Source organism: Dermacentor silvarum, chromosome 9 (genome assembly GCF_013339745.2).
Source record: "Dermacentor silvarum isolate Dsil-2018 chromosome 9, BIME_Dsil_1.4, whole genome shotgun sequence".
Lineage (NCBI taxonomy): Eukaryota > Metazoa > Arthropoda > Arachnida > Ixodida > Ixodidae > Dermacentor > Dermacentor silvarum.
The window spans coordinates 105300909-105323967 of NC_051162.1; the positions used below are offsets into that span (position 1 = coordinate 105300909).

The 23059-nt window shown below is 46.3% G+C and overlaps 1 protein-coding gene across 3 annotated transcripts; it reads left to right on the plus strand.

The window, feature by feature from the left end:
• The first annotated feature begins 1649 nt into the window (after positions 1 to 1649).
• On the plus strand, positions 1650 to 21778 carry LOC119464895 (juvenile hormone acid O-methyltransferase). Of its 3 annotated transcripts, XM_037725769.2 has the most exons (4): positions 1650 to 1791; positions 8184 to 8809; positions 11276 to 11435; positions 12021 to 12300. In XM_037725769.2, the coding sequence occupies exons 2-4, from the start codon at positions 8243 to 8245 to the stop codon at positions 12182 to 12184; spliced, it is 891 nt and encodes a 296-aa protein (XP_037581697.1). In that variant the 5' UTR covers positions 1650 to 1791; positions 8184 to 8242; the 3' UTR covers positions 12185 to 12300. The 3 variants fall into 3 exon arrangements, with proteins under 3 accessions (XP_037581697.1, XP_049511442.1, XP_037580547.2); XM_049655485.1 differs by lacking the exons at positions 8184 to 8809; positions 11276 to 11435; positions 12021 to 12300 and adding an exon at positions 19980 to 21778; XM_037724619.2 differs by lacking the exons at positions 1650 to 1791; positions 8184 to 8809; positions 11276 to 11435; positions 12021 to 12300 and adding exons at positions 16505 to 16895; positions 19980 to 21775.
• Positions 21779 to 23059: the final 1281 nt, after the last annotated feature.

Sequence of the window (23059 nt, forward strand, 5' to 3'; positions counted from 1 at the left end):
CTTCCTAATTAAGCATATAGAAACGTGATCGAAAGTGCCCAAGGAATCTTAAAATTCACATGGGTTCTAATGATAACGGTGTTTCAGCGTCACGCACACTTCCAGATTTCCACACATTCCGCTTTGCCTCATGTCGTGCTTTGCTCCTCCCTACCGAAAAGGCGATCCTTATATCTGGAGGAACGGTTTGGTATAATTGTCCCACAGCTAACATTAACCATCACTTATATTGCAAACGCAACTTGGAAAGGGTTCTTTTACACATTTTCTGTACTGACTTGCACCTTCTAAACTCTGCCTTACCATCCCTAAACCCAACAGCGTTGATTGATTCGTGGGGTTTAACGTTCCAAAGACACTCAGGTGCTGTAAGCGACACCGCAGAAGACGGCCGCAAATTAATCTTGAACACCCGGGGTTCTTTAACCTGCATTTGTATATCAGTACACGAGCGCACATGCATTTCGCCTCTATTGATTGTCGGCGGCCAGGGCTGGGAATCGAACCCCCGACATTTTGTCCTTCGTCCTGCACTGGACATGAGTATAGGCCGATGATGATGATGCTGATGACAGCAATGAAATCCACTTGTCAGATACATATCTAATATTCCGAACTCTGAATAACTGTAAGATAACGCACATAACTAGAGCGAAGGTATAAAACGACAAGCAACGTCGCAGTGGCAAAGGATAGGTTGGGAAAACAAATAAAGTAGATATATCACGATAAAAAGGGTTGCTTCGCGGTCTTTATCATATCATACTGAAAGAACACTGAGACTTCTGAGAGATATTTGCTAGAAAATATATTACGAGACGCAAATTTGACATTCCTATAGGTATGCAAAAGAGGAAGGTTTGGATTATGCTTATGAATATATATTAGTTTACTTATACGCTACTTGCGAGAACTCTTTTTATATAACCAGCGGGACGCAGAACAGTTCACAGACATCAAAAGAACTTAACTATGCGCGCTATAAAGAAAAGCTGCTCGAAACTTTTCTATTCCATTTCGGCAATCAGCCGTACATGGTTGGCCTAAATTTTTTTTTATGTATACTTTCACTGCTCTAGCCCGGCGCCGCCGAAAACCTCTTCACCTCCGCGTGCTCCTCGCCTCTTGTCAGCCAATTAGATAAGAAAAAGCTGTCAAGTAAGGCAATGCAATTCGCTTTGAAAGCAAACTGAAGTGACCTCCTATAATCAAGGAGAGGGTTTCATTTGCCTGTTCAAACACGGCTGCGAGTCACCGCCTGATGCTTGGGTTGGCGGCTACGTAAATTTGACAACAGGAGACGGGAATAAAAACAGAATGAAAAAGTTTTACATTATAGTTCCCTATGTTTTGGGTTTACGTTTTATCGCGCCCCTGTCACAACAAAATTTCTCCATCACTGGCTGTTTTTAAAGAGTATTTGATCAAACGTAATCTTTGTGTGCCACAATTTATAGGACGCAGAGCAACCGTCAGACTTGAACCAAACGCACGTCAAACGATTGCGAAAAGCCGCGTTAGACGACGCTGATCCGCACGCGCACAGCTGTCACTGACCGGTGCATGTCACTCAGGAATGGAGCCGGGTAGCCTTGTTTTGCATAACATCATCTCTCCATCGCAGAACTTATAAGGCCCTGCAAGGCTGATGGACCGCTCAATGTGGGCGCTTCTCTTTTGCACACGCCCCATCACATTACGGCAAACTTTGGGTTGAAAAAAAAACACGACAGGAATCAGTAGAGTGACTGCAGCAAACTGAACGTTTGGTCCTTTAAGTAAGCACTATAGGTAAGTAGGTTCTTTATATCAATAAGTAGCTTCAGTATTGACTCTTTTCGTGGAGCAGTTGGTTGAAAACTACATGAAAGCGCCTTGATATGCTGGGCTGCAACTTATAGGCCATTGTTGACAAATCGTATAACGTATAGGGTGTTTCACTTAACTTGGGTCACGCATTGAAGATATTCAAATGGCTACGCAGCTTGTGATGAGCAGGTTCTTTTTTGTGTTAATGTTTTCTGGCGGTTCTCTGAGGCGGAGCCTCCCAGAACCTAATCGAGGACAAAGCCGTTTGTTGTGAAAAATACACACAAACTTTTAATGAAACTAGAAACGAAAATTAACCCATAAAAACAAACACACAAAGATAACATGAAAACATGTAGCTAGAACGCTCATGATATGAGGCAAGTTCGGGCAGGCTGCGGGTGTGCGTATGCACTACTGTCTTGACGCGGCGAAGCGGAGACGAGACGACGAGATAAGCGTTGTTGATCTCACCAAAAGACGTTGTGTCGGAACGTCGTACAGGCTGCCAGAGCGTGGCAGCTCTGGCTCGGAGGGAGAAGACAGGCGGCTCGGCAGCACGAGCCGACGCTGGTGGCGTTCTGGTCGGGCAGCTGATCGTGGCACTCGGGCTCGTAGCCCGACAGCTCAGGTTCTGCCCACGGACGCAGACGCTCACCGGCCTCGGGCAGCAGCAGTAGATTATCGGGCAGGGTGGCGATTCCCGGGAAGGCAGGCGGCTTGGCAGCAGGGGTTGACGGCGGCGGCGTTCTGACCGGGCAGCTGGTCGTAGAGCTCGGGCCCGTAGCCCGACAGCTCTCGTTCTGCCCACGGGCGCAGACGCTTGCCGGCCTCGGGCAGCAGTTCTCGAACGGATGGAGTGGCGGCGCCCAGGAACGGGTTGGCAGGAGGCCCCGGCCGGGTGAAGTCCTGGTGGCTCGGGTCCGGAACCCGACGGCCGTCTTCAACTCCCGATCCGGTGGCCGACCTTGTCCTGGTGCCGCTTCTGGAACTCCTCCCCCTACTGCCAGCGCGGCTCCTTTTTCTGCTGCTCTGGTCGACTCGTCGATTTCTCATTGGCTGCTCGAGGCTCCGTGTTCTTTTGTGATTGGATTGGCTTTTTTCTTTTGATTTCTTTTCTTGTGCCGCGTGTTCACGCGCTGGCCGCTCTTCGGCGTCGTCGTTTTCGGCGCGCCACGGTAGAGCGGCGCGCGCTCTCCTTGTCTGCTCCTTGTGTCCAACCACCGCACCGCGTCGCGCACCACACATATCACTGTCTCCTACCGCCGCGCCGTGTCGCGCACTACACATCATAAGCTGTACAAAACCAAGGTAATGTTACTTGCCGTCGCTTGGAGATACTCAGATTATTTATTGCATTCCGCCAACTCAATAATTCCTTTCAATTGTTTATCAACTTCTCAGTCGTTATAATTAGATGAGAAATGTCCATTAGAAAATTGTAGAAGACCGCAAGAAACTCGGGATACAGCTTTGTGTTGCTCAGTACGTGCTACATCAAAGTGTTTTTGCGAGTGTGAAAGATGCCCGCGAATACAGAAGTGCATCGAGCGTCCAGTCAAGCGGCAATATTGCGTGTATTCGAGGGCTTCTTTCATGCTCGGTAAAACACTTTTAAGTAGCACGTAGTGAGCAACAGAAAGTTGCAACACGGAGCTTTTCATGTTGCTCTACAACTTTCTCATTGACACTTTTCATATAATTGTAAGGAGGTGTTCTAGTTTAATTAATGAAACCCTTAGAGTAGAGCACCGCAACGAGAGGTTACACAGTAGAGGCAAAACAGACAGAAGGCTTCGACCAACTCGTCGTCGCCGTCTTTCTCGAAGCTGTGCATACTGCTCGTTTTTCTTCAGTACATAATTATAATAATTGATAAGTACATTGTTAATTAGGACTGATAATCTAATTAGGCGGAATGCAGAAAATAATCTGAGTATGTCGAAGCGACTGTAAACAACACTAGCCTGGTTCCATCCAGCTACGTAGCATTTGCACATACTTAAAGTTTGGCCATAGATAAGTGAAACACCCTGTATATCAAGTGGTAACTCGTACCAGCAATAGCAGCACCCTTGTTGAACAATGCTGTTGCCCAAGAGAATTAAATCTGCGGTATAGCCTAATCTAAAAGGACATTTGTTGCATAGCAAGTACAGGAGGGTGCTTATAAGAGTGTTAATGGTAGTTGCGTCCTGTTTACACTCCAATGGGGGAAGGAATTTTCGCTGTGCGCTGCATGCTCTGCAAGGTCAGTAGACGTCGTGATCCTATAAGATGAGATGTTACACATGAACATTAAGGACGACGTTCTGCATGGCTTCTCGTAAGAGATTCTCCCGTTTATTGAAAGCGCACGAGAATTATATCTGCGCCCTAGTAGAAAGTAGCGTACGCAAGCCACACAGCTAAAGCCTTAGAGCTTGAAGCGCATTTTCATGCACTGTGAGAGACCACTGTTGTCACCGTAAAATGCGTTGAATCAATAACGTCTGCTGTTTTGTTTGTGTTCCGGGCCAACAAGAATATGGCCACCATGGCCCGGAGTGTGGCCTGGAGTGCGAATTGCATTGCTTTTTTTTTTCAGAAAATTCCACAATAACACAGTGCATGTCAGTTTGTTCATTGCGCTTCAAACTCGCAATAAGGAAACCTGCTGTTCAAAAATCACGAAACAGGACAAGTCTGCCCACTACAGAAGACCACTTAGTTAGAAGAAAAGGTTATTATAAAGGCGGAAACTACTGCAGTTTGTAACTCTTTCAAGGCATTATACTAAGTTCATTCCAACATCTTTATTGTAACAACTCAGCAGCGCAAGACACCACTAAGTGTTTGCTGGTTGCGTCATGTGTTCGCGGCGCAGATGTGAATCGACTATCGATCGATCATCCCCTCTGCCACTGTTCCCGCTTCGGCAACTAACGCCAGGCTCCCCAGTGTGCCTTGAGTAGACTTCACAATAGGCCTTTGCAGAAACAAAGGCCATGAAAGCCTGGCCTTACAGATCCTCATCGGAAAAGCCGCACGAGTCATTCTATATAGAGTATTGGGCCCGACTGCAGACACACTGCGCCTTGGCCATATAGTGCGCGTGATTATTCCAAACTCATGTCCTCTCTTTTTCTTTCTAAATGTCCCTCTCTTACCTACGTGAGGGGTAGCAAACTGAATAAAGGAACAAAAAAAATGTCAGTTTCGCCTTAAGGGCGAAGCAATGAATGCGATAGCAACACAGCAATGTCATACGATGTAAGGTGAGCGGTTTTGGTAGCAATATGAATTGTAGTAAACATGAGCAGATTAAGTAAGCAGGTGTGCTGCGGCGTAAGTATACCGACATGAAGAGAGACTCGATGACCACGAGAAGGCGCCTGTGAAACGGTGGTGTTGATGAGAAGCGCTTCCCGTGGGCAGGGACACACCTGTAGCGCTGCATTGCCGATGCGGGCAGCATTACATGTGTAGCGTGCGTTGGAAAATGTGGCCCGACTATTACTAACTGAATGAACAAGCGTGGTGTGAGCGCGCACAAACAAACATGAATAGATCACACTGAATGACTGCAGACAACGACTGTCAAAACGCTGGCAGCAAACCCATACGCTGCAGCGGGCGAAGGTACGTGCGGTCTATCGCTGCAACAGAAACTGAACGGCGAATGCACAGTGCATAAAGGTCAGAGCCGTGTGGAGATAAGAGACGGTGCAGGCGAGCGACGAGCGCGGTTGTTGGCAGAGAAGTGCCCCCCCCCCCCCCACTCCCTCCGGCGCTGGCTTTCCGCTTCCTTGCCTGCGCGTGGGAGATTGAGTGCATTCGCTCTCCGTGATAGCGCGCGTCCCCGCACGCTTCCGCTGGGGCATACGGCGCGCGGCGAAGATTTTATCTATACGTAACCTCACGGCGACGGCGACGGCGACGCCGACGGCAGAAATCCGGTTGAAGTGTCCATATAATTGCTATCGCAATAACATAGCTGGAAGCTGGAAGAAATATAGCTAACCTTCCTGTCTTTCCTTCCATCGTTTTCTCTCGTTAGTAAACATGGCTACTCCGCTCAACCTGAAGTTTGTTATTGCGTAGGATGACTAGCTCATGACGCGACTGCCACTGACCCTTTTCTTGTTGTTCTTCGAAAGCAACTGCGCATTTCGCGACCGCGCGCATGGAGAACCGACGATCACGCGCTCAATCTCGCGCGCGCAGGGAGATTGACAGCCCGGGAGAGAGGGGCCTTATCTTGAAAGCGGTCTGCAGGCGGCGCATACCTTTGTGCGTGAGGTGTTCTCGTCGCTGAGTTTGCGTGAAAGCGATAAACAGCGCTAAGGTCACTTCGCTCGCTGCTTCCCCCACGCTTCCTCATGCCAGCGTTTTGACAGCGAGTGTCCGCGGTCATCGAGTGAGATATGTGCATGTTTGCCTGTGCGCGCTGACCCCATGCTTGTTAGTTTAGTTAGTAAGCGAATATTTCCAAGTTTATACGGCTGATAAAACTACTCTCCTTACTTCGCATAGTAAACCGACAGTCTTGCAACGCTATCTGAAACACATAAACGTAGACAATTGGTTCGACCAATACAATGCGTAGCATAATATACCTGGTATTTCTTTTAGAAGGTCGAAAATTTTAAAGATTGCCTGTTCCAGATAGCACAATTCTAACCCTTGACTTAAATTACTCGATGAGGCGGCCATTAGTTTACTTATACTTATATACAACGCCTACAGCGCCCTCTAGGGCATTGTTGTAGGGGTAACATCAGAAATAAATAACAAGAGACGTATACTATGGGTTAGGCAAATGATGCAGCATATAAAGCATCCTAAATACCTATGCACTATTTGGGTGAAAAACAAAAACAAAAACTATTATACAAAGATGAAAAAGCATCTCACGCACACACAAAAGAAGAACATCTCAACATAGTGATCTGGGCTAACATCGTTGGGAATAATCAACAAAAGGACTTAAACATACTAGGACAAGCAATATTGCACTCATATTAACACGTGGTTCTGTAACGCCGTTAGAAAGGATATGGGAGTGGCAGTAGCAATTTGCGCAGGTAGACCGTTCCAGTCATGCACTGTTCGTGGAAAAAAGTGATATTTCAATGCGTTCATTCGGCAACTGTATTCGCGTGCCTTTGGTGGGTGGTCAGTGCGGAAGTAAATGTAGCTGGCCTCCTTTATGTATTTCCCTTTTTGAATACCAGTGTTATTGTTTACAACATTATAAAACGAAGAGATTCTGAGATATTTTCGCCTGTTTTCAAGTAGTGGCCACCCCCACTTTTCGCGCAAACCAGAAGAGCTGTTTTGAAAATTATAGTCACCAGATACGAATCTGGCAGCCCGTTTTTAGACGCACTGCAGTTCAACATTCAGCTTTGTATGCGGTCTCAGGCGGCGCAAGCGTACTCAAGTATAGGACGAACGCTCGAAATTTATAAAGTTTCCTTGAGCATAACGGGAGCATCCTTAAAGTTACGTCGGAGGAAGTTTAATGGGCAGCTGGCTTTCGCGGTGATATAATTGACGTGTGTATTCCATGATAAATCAGTGGAAAAATTGACTCCTAAGTACTTATAAGTTGAGACAGCAGATATTTCTGTACTACCAAAGAAGTACTCTGCTTGAAGCAATTGTTTCTTTTTCGAAAACCGGACCAGAGAACATTTCGAGAGATTCAGCGTCATATTCCATTTTTGGCACCAAGATTACACGCAGTTGAGGTGATGCAGTAGTGTAACTGCCTCTACTAGTTCTACAAGAACTCAAAATGCTTCATTAAATAATTAACATGAACAGAATAATTTACTTTTTAATTATGTACTTTACAGCACATATTTAAACGTACGAATTATATCCGGTAAGCTCGCAAGGCGTGTCCACTTAAAACGAATTATCTGGACTGCACTAGTATCGACATATTAATTTTCAAATTGTCCGACGAAATGCATCGGTATTCTAGTTGCTTTTGGGCATCATTGTATAGAACAGCGCTTCCTAAAAGACTTCTTATTATTTATTTATTTATTTATTTATTTATTTATTTATTTATTTATTTATTTATTTATTTATTTATTTATTTATTTATTTATTTATTTACTTAGTCATTAACACTGCAAGCCCGTTTGTGCCTACCGAAGGTGTGTGTAACATATGTACAGAAATAAGAAAATAATCATCGTATTTCTACACTCATGACATTAAACCACAGTCAAACTAAAATGAATACAAACAATTTGAAGATGGCTAATTTAATACGGTCAGCTTGTCTAAAAATAGACTTAGTGGTCAGGAGAGTGTGTGAACTGATAATTACAATTATCAATGGAGACATTTACGTTTTCATGTCCTTGTGTGTGCAGATAATTGAAGACAAAGCTGTGAGTACATCCCCAAGGGTTTCGAGGAAAAATACTTTGAGATGTCTGAGTCAACCCCGGCTTACAAAGGAGACAGTGACACCTGTCACCACTCCGAAAACACAGTTCGTCTGTCTGCCACCGAGTACGCGAAGCACAACCTAATGCAGCGGAATTACAACCAGTTCGTGCTCGACTTTTGCCAGCTGGCATTTGCCACCGAGCCTGACTCGTCTCAGCAGTTCCTCGACATCGGCTGCGCCACGGGCGACTTCACGAGAGAGGTCTTGCTGCCCCGATGCCTGCCTTGCCGGAGAATCATCGGTGTGGACTGTTCTCACGAAATGATCGAGTACGCGAGAATGAACTCGGCCCACGAGAAGCTCGGCTTCCGAGTGCTCGACATCGCAGGTGACGTATCGGAGTTCTTGAAAGAGTTCGGCCACTTCGATAGGGTCTACTCGTTCTTCTGCCTCAATTGGGTTGCTGACCTTGAGGCAGCGTTTAAGAACATCAGCAGGCTCATGTCGCCTGCAGGCGAGTGTCTTCTTGTGTTCTACGCAGTGGTAGAGGTTGCCGAGGCTTGGAGGACGCTTGCAGCGATGGACCGCTGGGCGATGCACTCTGAGGTATGCCCAAAAGAAAGGGGGAGGGTAGACTTTATGGCCACATATTGTTTTTAAACGTAGCTACTGCAATCGTCTGCATCATAATTCGGCCGCCGCGCCCTGAAATCGAACGCCCAACCTTGCGCTCAACAACGAACGCAGGGACCACTGAGCCAGCACGGAGGTTTTTAATCATAAAATGCTTTTAGCTTCCGTTGTCGGTGACCTTCAAGAGATCTTGAGCGAAAATCCAAAGCTGTTATCCGGGCACTGAAGACGAGAATGGGCGCGAGAATGAAACGAGGACCTGCGAGAACATCTGGGCATCGTTGCGAGAGTAAAACGAGATCATCCGGGCAACCATTCAAAACCTAAGAAAGCCGTGATCTCTGGCCCCCAACTCTTGTACTGGACCGCATTACATACGCTAGTTACTGCCCAAACAGGTTACAACAAAATATTGCTTCCCATTTCTTCTTAGTGTTTGTTCATATATGTATATATAGTATCACTCAAGCTTTACCTTCTCGTACGCTGAACTTTAATTTGTTATTTCCAATAGCGGAGTTCACAGGCAAATAGAGTGCACTATGCACTTGATTGTCATATTTTGGCGCCGAGACAGTGTTGCATGTGCTCTTTGCAACGCCAGCGGTCCGTGAGTTCCGCGGCCCGGGTTTTGTGCCGCCTCGTTCCGCAGCGGCCGCAGCGCCAGCGCGCTGCGGATGGTTGTTTGGCCGAGACGAGACTTGCAACGAGGTCCCGTTCAAAACAGGTTCATTTCGGCACATTAAGCTTTCGTGCCTGCGTAGCAGCACCAATCTGCTTTGCCGGTAGCCATTTCATGCTTACGTCTACTCTCGATTACGGGAGTGCCAGCAATTATTAAAGCGAAGCTTTATATGTCTATGCAAAATCGTATCTGGCTAGGTGAAATTGCCTGTGTACAGAAAACTATCATCATCGGCATTGGCTCGTGCATCGTCGTCTTCTTCCGCAGCAGGCTGTGTTGCCGCCCATCATTCCAGCGTAGAATTTCACTTCTCTTCAGTCGTCGTAATGGCCAGGCGCCATTTACGGGGGTATGAGCCATTGCTTAAGGGAGTATGAGCCATTGATTGTCTGACGTGACGGACAGAGTTCATTTCGAAGCAATTTATTTCGAAGAATCGCAAGCGGCAGTGGCGTGGCGCGAGTGCTCCTAACCACGCCACCTATAGCGAACTCGAGACGGCGAACGCAAGCGACAACGGCGGACTGCGGCATACCGTCAGTGACGCCGTTCTCTCTGTCACAGCCGAACGTGTGAGTAACCTCATAATTGAGAAATACTTTATCGAACCCTCGGCATTAACCCAGTGATATACACCGGGGCCGCACTTTTCAACTTCGCTGGATAACCGTCTTCACGGAGGGGAAGGGCCGACGAATTTTAAAAATAATGTAAATCTACTGTGCGCTTGTTAACTCTTTCAAGAATTGAGGCTGCTGAGATTTTGCAAAGGAAGCTTGACAGCATAAGAGATCTGGTGAATGAAGTTATTGCCTTTATGTTGTACTAAACTTGATGGACAAACAAATTAGCAGCTGTATGCTTCTAACAAGTCGGATTTTCTAGAACTTTTCTAAAACTTCGCTAGCAGAAAATGCTCACACACTCATTTCACGAACTTGACCGCTTTACAGCACTCACCGTTATGAAGCATGCTAAGTTTTGATTTGCAAAGAAACCACAGGGCAGGTGAAAATATCTGAATAGCAACAAGCTTTGCACTTTAACGCACGTTGGCTGACTAGGTGGTTCGAATTTTGGATGAAAATGTGCAGCACGATTTAGAGACAGAGAAAGAAGACGAGACACACACACGCAGCTGTACATGTGTTCATGGTGTTTAATACAACGACTAGTAGCAAATACAATTTCCAATTAGCCGCTGTATGTTCAAGCTTGAACACAGGCACGAACACATGCAATATTTCAACTAGAGCAGCTGTCCCTTCTGCTCGTGTGTCGTCTCCTTTTCCTGTATTCGTTGCATCGCACTGCGCATTTTATGCATGAGGGCTTACACAAAGAATAAATACAGCTCAGTCACGAAGCAATGCACAAAAATGGGTATGGCTTATTCCACGATAATTTTCCTGAAATACAGCATCTCTGCCGCACTGCAAAAATTTGCAGGCTGAGCTTGAATTTTATTAAGCAAGGTGAGTTTACCGACACAAAATTGCGCAGTGGGGTATCTTACAATACGCGCCGAAGAAAGCGAACAGTCGCATGTGCCTTCACGAAGTCATAGGACACACACTTCTGTGATGGGAGAGAAATGTGAGCAGTTGCTTTCGACTAGAGGTTAATGAAAAAAAAATGCACGTATCATGTGCTTCTTGGCTTCACATTTCATTGAAACGCTTCAAAAAGTTTCGCTTCACGTAGATAACAACAAATTGTACAATCGTTTGGATATTTTTTTTTCTTCTTGACAGACGTTGCTGAAGTTCGTCCCTAAAGCACAAGACATTCAGGGCACGCGCCAGCTTCTCGGTTTCGTATCGAGACTTCTGCAAGAGGCAGGCCTTTTTGCCACTATCAAGGAGGTTTTGAAGGCCAGCGCATTTCGTGGATTGAATGAGGATGAGATTCATGGTAATAAGCGTGCTTCCCACATCTTACGATATCATCATCATCATCATCATCATCAACTCACCATTATGTCCCCTACAGGACGAACGCCTCTCCCAGCGACCTCCAATCGCCTCTGTCTTGCGCCAGCTGATTCCAACTTGCACCTGCAAATTTCCTAATTTACGATATAGTAATAATACACAGTACTATATATTTACTAAATATAATGCTGAATTGACAAGTAGCCTAAACGGTACTACCGCTTCTTCAAGTTTTTTTTTTTCATTTTGTTCTGGCACGAAATCTGGAAAACAGCTTTGAAAATACGTTTCCCATATTCCACCATTTATATTTTCAGTCCTCCGAAACTTCATGACCATAATTTCTTTCGAAATTCGATAAACATTAGGCTGTACGACAAATGCACATTTTCACCGTTAGGAAGTAAAATACCTCTTAAATCTGCATAGCCTTGCGCGCTCTCATCCGAAAACCCACATTTCACGTCAAGTGTGGCAATAACAACAGCTCGGTGTAAAATTTGCGTGATGTGTTGCTTTTTTTAATTAGCAGCCTAATGTACTTTCCTGTGAACTTCTTTTTCAGCGGTGTATATGAGCACTCTCCCCATCATCAAGTTGATCACCCAGGAAGAGAAATCTGAGCTCGAGGGCGTTGTCAGGGATGTAATCCGTAGAGTGCACGCTCCAGACAATCACAGCGGGGGCTACAAGATATTCATCATCAAGGCATCTAAGATCCCGTGCTGAGGGCTGAGCGAACACGGTAGTTTGGGCCCCTCTCACAGACAACTCAAGAGACAAGAAAAGAACGCACTTGTGGAAGAGTGCTCGGCCGAAGGAGTACATTGAATAAATCCTCGTACTAATGATTTTGTCAAGTGAAATTGTCTGTTATCATATACAGTTGCTGCTTACTAACTTCACACTTATGAAATGAGTAAGCCTTTCTGTACCGACCCAACGAGAAAACCAGTCCGTTCGTCCGTCACGTAGGACGAATCTCTGTAAAGAAATAAATGCATAAAACAAAATAAATTCAAAGGAAAAACGTCGGTGGTGGTGAGTATCGAACTCTATGACCCCACCATCAGAAGGTCAGTGTCCTACCCACTTGGCCAAGTGCACACGCTTGCAGAAGGTGAATATATCTTAACCATATGAATGTGTTGTACCGGCGGTACAAAAAAAGTTACAGAAATTTTGCAAATCTTCTTTCTGGGGTTTTACGTGCCAAAACCAGTTCTGATTATGAGGCACGCTGTAGTGGTGGAATCCGGATTCATTTTGACCACCTGAGGTTCTTTAACGTGCACTACAACGCAAGCACACGGGCGTTTTTGCATTTCCCCTCCATCCAAATGCGGCCGCCGCGGCCGGGATTCGATCCCGCGATCTCGTGCTCAGCAGCGCAACGCCTTAGCTGACTGAGCCAACCTGGCGGGTAAATTTTGCAAATTGTCTACTAAAGCGTAATCATTGTTTGTCTCGTCTGTAACTTCGTTTTTGCTTAATTTTGCTGACTTGCCTTTCGTAGCTTATGCACGTCTACCCATGGTCTACCCGACCCTTTCAATGCAACTGATTCGGAACGCCGGGCATGGGCGCGCCTTGACGGAGCAGAGCGGTCGAAAGGCAACACCAGATGCCGCGGTAGGGCGTGAGGCGTTGCGTGAGGGAAGTGTGCATATCCGTGATGGCATGTCACACTCGCTGTCGCTCTCGCAAGCCTGTGTTATGCACACTTTCCATGTCCACAGAAGCCCTTGCCTGCGTTCTGACCACTCCTCGGTGAGTTCCAGTAAATATTGTAAATTTGCAAGGTCGCTAAGCGGTTTCAAGCAGCAAGGACAACATTAAGGGAAATCCGTGCACTGTGCATCACTTTTATGCTGGCCTGAAGCACAATACTTGCAGCTGCCGTAGACACTAGGGCCAGAGTTCCCTCTTGTTGTTTTCGTAGAAAATTCGATTGTTGATCTTTAATTCCTCAGTTTAAATTGACTTACTTTTTTCATTTCAATTTTATTTTATTTATTATTGCCTACATATGTCTAATATTCCATTGATCGATTCCATTGTATGCAATATTGATATGCTACAATGCACTGATCATTCGGATAGCTGGTCGCACTGGCCTGATTGTTTGTACGGTGTATTTCAAGAAATATTTCAAATGATTACCGAGCAACGCAAAGCAAGACTGAAGAGGTCTTTTACAGCGAAGCTGTTAAGGGCTCACCTTTCGATCGTCGCGTCCGGCAATAGAAAAAAACTCTCATTGGCCGTATGCTGTGTGTGCGAGTGAAAGCGCGCGAGGGTGAGGGACTTGCGCTTTCGCGGAAAGCGAACGCACGGTGGAGAGCAAACGCGACTTGCCAGTGGAAGGGGAGTGGTGGGCGAGGAGGGCATCGAGGCACCCTGGACTGTGCGTGTGCGTGCCCGCTCTCCCACTGCGGCGCATGCGCGCAGCCCTGCCGGCCTCTGCCGCCGACTCTCTTTGGGCTCTCGTCCGCCTCTCCCCGAACAGTGTCGACAACGGCGTTTAGCTGTTCGTCGCCTGGCCAGCGTTTTGACAGCGGTTGTGTGCGGTCACACAAATAACGCGCAGAACTGTTGTCGACGGAGGCGGCGTTTTGCCCGCGTTCGCACCGAATGCGCGCGGCGTTGGTGACGTATTTATGAAGAACGTGCCAACCCTTGCCGTACACCCTATGGCGGTGTACCTTAGCGACCATAAGGTCATCGTCCCTGTGGTCACTAAATACATGAAAACCATCGGATCATATATATTTCTCATTCTTTAATAGTTTAAGTAAACAATTACACCATCACATTTTAATAGTCATAATTGGAAATATATAATTCCCACCATAGTACAGCTTTGCTGGTCTTCCATCTCCGCCCCAGTGGAAGGGCTGACATGACATGACAAGAACTTTATTTGAGTCCTGAGGAACTGAGATCTAGGCGAGCCGAAGGCTCCCCCAGATTAAGTCGGTGGCTCCGCCCACGATGGGACCGGGAGACCAAGTCTCGTCGCGATGTCGTGGGCCCTCTGGACAGCCTGGAGTTGAATTTGAAGAGTGCTGCTCTTGAGGGATTCCTCCCATTGCTTTTTCGTGATGGGTGGAGAGGCGTTAAGGGCTGGGCACAACCAGAGCACGTGATCAAAGGGCTGACAGTTTTTTTTTTATCTTGCGTGGCGGCGGACTTCAGCATCTGTGTATAACGAATATGAAGGATCAGTCAAGAATTATCATGATATGGGAATTCACTATTTATAGGCCTACTCCATGTTTGTAAACAGCGGTAGGCACCGTCAATACATTGTAGGCCCTATAGCGACGTCGCGTAGGCTACGCCCACGTTTCCGCCCCCGCTTGCACGAGAGGATGGCGCTTATTTTCTTCTTTTTTTTTAAAGGGGTGGGGTTGGCGGGTCCTAAACAATGATTTCGTTATGAAGCACACGGTAGTGGGGGCGCCGTAATTAATTTTGACTATGTGAGTTTCTTTAGCATGCACCCAGTGCACGTTCCTGCATTTCGCCCCTATTGGAACAAGGCCGAACGAGACGAACGGCCTTGCTCGCTGACCGCCGCAGTGACGGCCGACAGCACTTGCGACCTGCCCTGCAGCTCATCATAGTGCGCTTATTTTTGGCAACACGATTAACGTGGGCTTAAATGAATTGGTTTACTCGGTGTTTTTGGTGCAAATAGCAAACGAAAGGTAGTACTTGCAAGCCAACCGAGCCGCCTCGCTGAGACGGCCGATGCTTGGGTTTCCGTGTGCGAGACAAAATGACGGCGGATCGCTGCTCCCGATTGTGCCGGAAGTTAAGTGCTGGGCGCTGGCTTACGAAACGCGCGAATATTCGGCATATTTTTTTTCCTGTTAGGAACTATTTCATGATAAAAACAAGTAGCCGATTTCTACGTCACCGTGAGGGACGATAGAAGTGATCGCCTCGTCTACGGGACGACTTATTCCATTAAAAATTACATTAAATTATGTGGTTTTACGTGCCAAAAAACCACGATCTGATTATGAGGCACGCCATAGTGAGGGACTCCGGAAATTTGGACCACCTGGGGTTCTTTAACGTGCACCTAAATCTAAGTACCCGGGTGTTTTCGCATTGCGCCCCCACCGAAATGGGGCCGCCGTGGCCAGGATTCGATCCCGCGACCTCGTTCTCAGCAGCCCAACACCATAGCCACTGAGCAACCACGGCGGGTGACTTGTTCCATATAACAGTTACCATATGCAGTTTCAGAAATTTCAATCAATGTTCCTCTTGTACGGTATACATGTTATATATTGATATTTTATGCGTTACGCTATGTTATGTTATTTATGTTATACAATGAGCGCATTTCTTGTGCCCAGCCAAACGGGGTGGACGCTTGACCAACAATGTTTGCATATTATAGCAATTATCACGTGCACCAGTGCCAATTAAGAACAGCAAGTTGCTCCTGGGCACGTTATTAAAGGTGATTGATCGGTTGATTGAATATCATTATTACTACTACTACTATTATTATTATTATTAGTAGTAGTAGTAGTAGTAGTAGTAGTAGTAGTAGTAGTAGTAGTAGTAGTAGTAGTAGTAGTAGTAGTAGTAGTAGTAGTAGTAGTTTTTGTTGTTGTTGTTGTACTAGTAGTATTTTTTCTACTGAGTTCTAAGCTAGTACAATCATCAATGCTTTGAAAGGCAGCGCCCGGCTACTAGCGCCACCGTCACGGTTGCGCATCACCGTGAAAAATGGAAGGGGATCACGACAAAAGAAAATCGGGAAAAAGGTTGAAAAATCAACATTGACTGGAATGAATTATTTGTCTAATTTGTGGTGGTATATTGATGATTCCTGATATCCTTGAATGCCAATAATCAAAGAGTAGTTCCTCGTTTGCCTTTTCATACGAAAGATCAGACACGTAGCCCTTCCTTGTTGCTTAGGCCGATAAGGTTTGTCTACCGTTAGGATGGACAGTGCTATCCCCTGAGTAAACAAGGCTCAACTATCAGCGACAGCTGATTGTCTCCCCAGCAACACGATGGAGACCAGGTGCAAGGTCTGAGCGCCGTTTTCAGATAAGCACTGTCAGCTCCGCAGTCGCAGTGCCGCTGTAGCCGTGCTAGCGCCTTGGCCGTGTATCCGTGGGTCGCCATGCCTGCACAAGTTCATCCGTACACTGTGTTCGGATTTTCCGAAGACCTTGACTGGTGCACCCTGCACTTCCTCAGACCCGTGGACGACATCAGAGTGTGCAGTGCATGCAGACTCGTCGCCAGAAAGAGCGCTTTCCTGCCATGTCGCCATGTTCTCTGCGAGCCCTGCTATGAGCAGTTGAAGTCCCGGGGCCACGTCTGCGTTCTCGACGGCGAGCTCTGCCCTGAAGACGAAATCCACTGGAGGGAGTTTCCCGTGGAGAAGATGATGAAGAGTGAGGTAGGCGATACGCAACGCTGACTTTCATATATATATATATATATATATATATATATATATATATATATATGAAAGTTATATATATGGGTCTCTTATATAGGCTGTTGACTCGCTTGGTTTCCATTCTTGTCTTGGAAACTCTCATGCGTAGCCTAGAGGTTCTGTAGACCGGCTTTAATGTACCGGTCTGGCCGCACCTGAAAGTGTGCTACACACATATCCCAAGAGATCGTTTTGGTAGAGCGTTCCACGAAGCCTGTGAATGGCCAACGCTGAAATATGTGGAGTCACCTAATAGATAGGTGTATCTAATTACCTTCACGGCAGCGCTTGCATCTAGTGGTAGGCCTTGCAGCGCCAAGAGGAGAGGCGTATCGAGTGAAGCATATTGAATTGAAAGAGAGAGAGGGGGGGGGGGGGGGGCACAGTCACAGCATGCTCCATTTTGTTCGTGAACACGTTCTGCGCCACGTGCACACCAAAGTCACGTGGTAGGAGCACAGTTGACTTGTTTCAGGGAGTTGGAAGGGGAAGGGGGTGATAGGAAGGACTAGATATGCCGCGGAAATGGTCGTGGGACACCAGCGTGAACCGAACTTGGGACCATTAATAACTTTCGCACCAAAACCGAATGTACTTTCTGTGTTGAACGATAAGAAACCTAAAGAGCAAGTGGGAAAATACGGAAATGCATAATGGATGACCAAATTTGCGTTGAGCTTTAGAACTACAAGTAAGTTCGGAAAGAGCCCGCTGATAGCTTTCACGAAGTCTGTAACAGTTTTCGTGTTATTTTCTGCCCTCTTGAGCACTGGGTGTGACGACTCCAGAATAACAAAAAGAATGCATTTATGAAATTCTACCAGATCTTAATGGGTTCACTGAACTTTACAGTGCTTTTGATGTATGCGACGCCAACTTATTTATATGATGTACGAATTTGCATAGATCTGCCGGTGGCTCCTGTAAAGCGAAGTGTTTTTGGAGGAGGGATTTGCGTGCTGTGATTGGTTGTTTTAGTGTGGAGATGAGAAACCTGTAGTGTACGCGTCAAGACAGGCGATATGTGGAAATGAGCTGCTCTGGTGATCACATGTTTTGTGAAGAGCACGGTTCGTGCTGTCATTGGTCGCAACGATGGAGCTGGCAATTATGATCGGTTGACGGAAGTAAGGACGCGCCCGGCATTCCGTGCTGTCTGACAGTACTATACACGACAAAAACAAAACGCGCTTCAAACAAAGCTAAAGCACAGCTGTCCTTTTCCCGTTCTGGCCTGCGTTGCAACGTTTCACGTTTCACGTTGGCCTGCAACGGCCACAGAAAACGCACGCCTTTCTATGAGACAGCTTCTACAAACTAACAAAGAATACAGCCAGAAGCACAATATTGTTCAATATTTTATGCGCATATTTTTAAAACCATTTCTTCCTTTCGTCTCTCGTACAAGCAAGTATTGTATTCTACTTAAGACGAAGCTTTAGCGCAAGTCCAACTCCGATGCCGCCTATTCAAATAGGTGTAGAACGCAGAAACACTTTTCTGGGATAACACCTGACCGATTTTAATTAAATTTGTTGCATTTAAGAGAGGAAGTTAAATTTTAGTGACTCTTGTAAACAGAATTTCGATTTACGGCCTGAATCTCGTAATTCAAGTTTTCAGAAATTGGTAAGTTTAAAAAAAATAGAAGTACGAAGTTTACAAATTCATAACATCTGCACCTAGAACAGATATCGAATAGAAGCACGAAGTTTACAAATTCATAACCCTGCACCTAGAACAGATATCGCAGCTCTGTCAACTTCATCCATTTGAGTGGACCAATATGATATGCCACTTCATATCTTAGGGGAATTTGTCACATTTGTAGTGACAAACACGGACGCAAGCCAAAGACGAGGACGAAGAGTATTGTTGGTGCTCGCGCTCGCCCTGCTTTGCCATTGACCGGAGCCATGTTTTGAGGCAACAACAACAACAACGACCGGACCGCTTTCGCGTCGCTTGATTATTGTGGTAAATCACGCCTTGGCCTGAACGTGCGCTTGCATTTGGTGGAGCTGCTGGGTACAGCCGCAGCTCCAGGCTCATGGGCAAGCGGAGAGCGGGAAAGGGCGTCAGCATCTGCATGTTTACGGCCAGACCTGCAGACGATGCGAATGTCATAGTCTTCGGGACGAAGTGCCCAACGAGCCAGGCGACCAGACGGATCTTTGAGGGAAGACAGCCAGCACAGGGCGTGGTGATCAGTCGCGACGTCGGAAGGTCGGCCGTAGACATAAGGTCGAAATCTTGTGATTGCCCAAGCGATGGCCAGACATTCTTTCTCAGTAACAGTATAGTTTGTTTCGGCTCTGGTGAGAGTGTAGCTGGCGTAAGAGACATCGTATTTGTCAAATTCAGACTTGCGTTGAGCAAGCATAGCGCCGAGGCCGACGCCACTTGCGTCCATGTGGATTTCTGTATGAGCGTCCTGATCAAAATGGCGCATAATAGGAGGGAAAGTTAGGAGTTAGCTTGCAAAGGATTTACAAGTTAGTTTACAAGGGATTTGCCAATCGTTCTACTCACAAATTAGTGGACTATTTGAGAGTCATGTGTAAAATATCAAATTTGTCTGCTTTAGATGTACTTTTAGGTGAAATTTACAGAATCGTGATATCGCTTTTCATTACAGAGAGGGAGTTGTAAACCTCATAGTTTCGTTTCCTGAAAGTCTGCAATCTTTGTAAATTTTTATTTAAAAATTTACGGCTTAAATAGAAAATTTCGCAACAGTCACCAGATTCCAACTATTCGTTTAAATATGCAGCAAACCTCATCATATTTGGCGGTGTGCTTGTCGAGAAAAACGATTTCTCCTTTCCGATGTGCTTAGATAGGAAGACCCGAGCTAAAGCTGTCCCGTAAACAACGCTTAAAATAAAAAAAAAGACGTTTTGTTTTAACATCGTCAAAAAATATACAACGCAGATATTATATTAAAACACAGTGAAGTGTGGTGCGACATAGGTGTTCTATCACATTGTTTTAATGTCCGAAATGTTCGCCACGGTTTCTAATTCCCTTCTATTGTGACAGGTCAGCTGCTTGAACCGAGAGAACGGCTGCCAGACCAGCACGGCGGTTTCGAGCATAGCCGAGCACTTCCACCGAGACTGTGCGTACCACTCCGCGTGTTGCCCAAAGTGTGAGGCGACGGTTCTTCAGAGAAACATTATCGCCCACCTGGAATCCCACTGCGCCAAGCACGTCCTGACCAGAACGTCCAAACCACCACCTAGCGAAGGAGTTGCGAAGGAGATGGAAGACATTCGGATGAGTCTTCAGGGCTTAGACTCGACATTTCGAAATGTATCGCACAATAGCACTTCTTTGCAGTCACGGCTTCAGGAAATCACAGCTGTCCACGAAGAAACTCTCGGCCCTCTATCGACGATGGCGAATGAAATGAAGGAGGTGTCGCAGACGATGAGGCTGGCATTGAGTGCAGTCGAAGTCAGCGGCAGAAGTCAAGAAAAGCAGATAGCCGGTTTGAAGCTTTTCGGAGCAGGCTTGTGCACTGAGTTGGACGTAATCGAAAGAATTGCCGACGAACGGTGTCGTGAAGCCTCAGCCAACGAGGCGACCATGGAGGGTCAAGAACTCCTCGAGGTCCTGGGAGTTTTGCAGAGTGAACTACAGAGAGTGTCAAGCCAACTGGAAGAATTAAAGAGGAAGAAGACAACCCTCCGTGAAACAGCAAAAGAGGAAGGTTTGGTCGCCCACGCCTTGTCAGAAGTCTCAACAAGCAGCGTCTTCTTTTCAGGGACAAGAGAAAGTGACAGGAACAATCAACCACTGGGAACTATTCGTGTCTTCGAAGAAGTACCGAAGGTTCCCAGCCAATTCCTATGGTGCGTGAAGAGGTGGTCGTCGCTCAGGAACGGCATGAAACTGCGAAACGGCTTCTACGAGCAAGCGGTAGTCAATATTCTGAATGGCTGTGCGATAAAGTACAGTTTTAATCTTGTATATCACAACTCATGGTTTAAATTTTATGTACATGTGGAGCAAAAGGTAGATGCTCCTCTCCCACTATCAGCCAAAATGGTTAAACTGCACATTGTCAATGAAAATGGGGGTGACATGGAATGCAAGATAAGCTTGTCACGAGAAAGAGACCAAGGGGAGCTAAGACATCGGGACTTTGTGTCGGATTGTATTCCCATTCAGAATCTGGACGATGGCGCAAGCACTGAGCACGACGACCTAACATTTCGCTTCACATTTTTGTATTGAACCCTGAAGTGGACTCAGGGTGGCGGTAATAAGGTGAATCCATCTCTGTTAATGGCGAATCTAACCAACCCATATTCATTGAAGGCAGTATAGAAGAAACCACCGGGTGCTATTACGCAATCTTCTTTGATAATAGCGACATAATCGGCTTGTAGTAAGTACTCTGCTGTGAAGTGTTACACATTGTGTGATACAGTTTGTGAAAGTTCAGTGTCATACTGCGCGGCGACATTGACAGCGTTATGTCCTCTGACTCTTCTCACTCTCGTTTTGACTTGAAGTCATGTATTTATTTTTTATGTGCCATTCTGACCTGTGAATTCCGCCCCACCGAGACCTTATATGCCCAATCAGCTCTCTGTCTGGCCTTAGTCCTTACTTCGTGCTGCTGTATGTACGGACAACGCTGGACATAATTTATTCAAATCAGCTGTCTTGCTTTTTTTTACTAATCTTACTGTGCATTCTCATGCCTTCTTTTATTTTCCTATTGCTTCATGCGCAGAAAAGTGCGCTGCCAATACTGTATGTCGATATCTCTTTCTCCAATTGTGTTTTAAATAAAGAATTCAGCAGAACTGTCGACGATGCTTTTCAATGAAACCGAAAAGGCTAACGTGTGTGGAAACCTATTCGCCTTGTTTGAGAAAAGATGCGCTTGTAGGCGTATATCTCATGCAGTGATAATATTTAGGGAGCGTTCGGTGATTCGTTGAGTACTTCCGTAGAGAAGGGAGCCGTTCACCAATACATATGTGGTTGTAGTACAAGTGGCTCTACTTCTCAATCGATTCGTCATATGCCTGTTGTCACATGCCGCGCGAGTGCCGGCGTGGAAGGCATCTGTCATTCTCCTCTGCCACAGCCATCCTCCTCTCCCGCAGCCAATACTGTCGGAGAGGGTGGAGGGAGGAAGGCAGTCCTTCCCGAGCACCCAACCACAGCTTCAAAACTTTCGGAAACCCCAAATCTGTCCCGCGACAGCACGTACGTCTCGAAGAGATAGCGTAGTTGACATTCGCCGACGAACTCGCCCCACCACTCGGTAGCACCAGAGCACGCGCCCTTTGCATCTGCGCCTTTTATAGCGATGCTTTATTTTTGAGCTCTCTTTGACTTTCCTGACCGTGGCTGCTGCATGCTGCTGCTGTCTTGCTGAATAACACACTTAATCGCTTGAATTACGTGGCCGATGGTATAGGAGCTAACCTCTGGCCCCCTACACAGCAGTCCAATGATCTAACCATTAGACCACGATCGCACGTGTACTTCTGTCGGGCCAATGCCAGCTAGTTCTTTCAGGGGGTCGCCGCGTGTGTCACATTGCGTAGCAAGGGTGCGCATGAGCACATGCGAACACACGTCTCTTTTACGTCATAAACGCAGGAATGAAATGAACAAATTTATATAATTTGATTACGACTTCACGAAAGCTTCGCATAGCATACTAGATTCCAAGCTGTGCGTTCGAACTGCATAATTGTTATCTAGGGTTAAAGTCGGACAATCCCGAAAGCCAGGGAAAAGAACCATGAAAACCATTCACTTTAACATTACGCAAAATCTACGGACATTTTAGAGTTAATGTGAACTGGAGTTATTGTGAAACCTTTAACTATATATCTAACAACTAAATAAGGTGCCTACAATTTTTTGTGTTCGTTTTACGAGCCATGCAACCTCGTGCAGTATTTATGCACCCCACCGGTCACATCAATAATCTCAAGCAAGTTTTTGATTCATGTCCTTCACCAGTCAGGAGCGATACCCAGATGAAAACACCGGATCAGTCAAATACGCACTTTGAGACGTCGATGAAGCACTGCCATGTGGACGAAGACGATGTTTGATGCTTCTCGAGAGAAGAATGGTAATATATG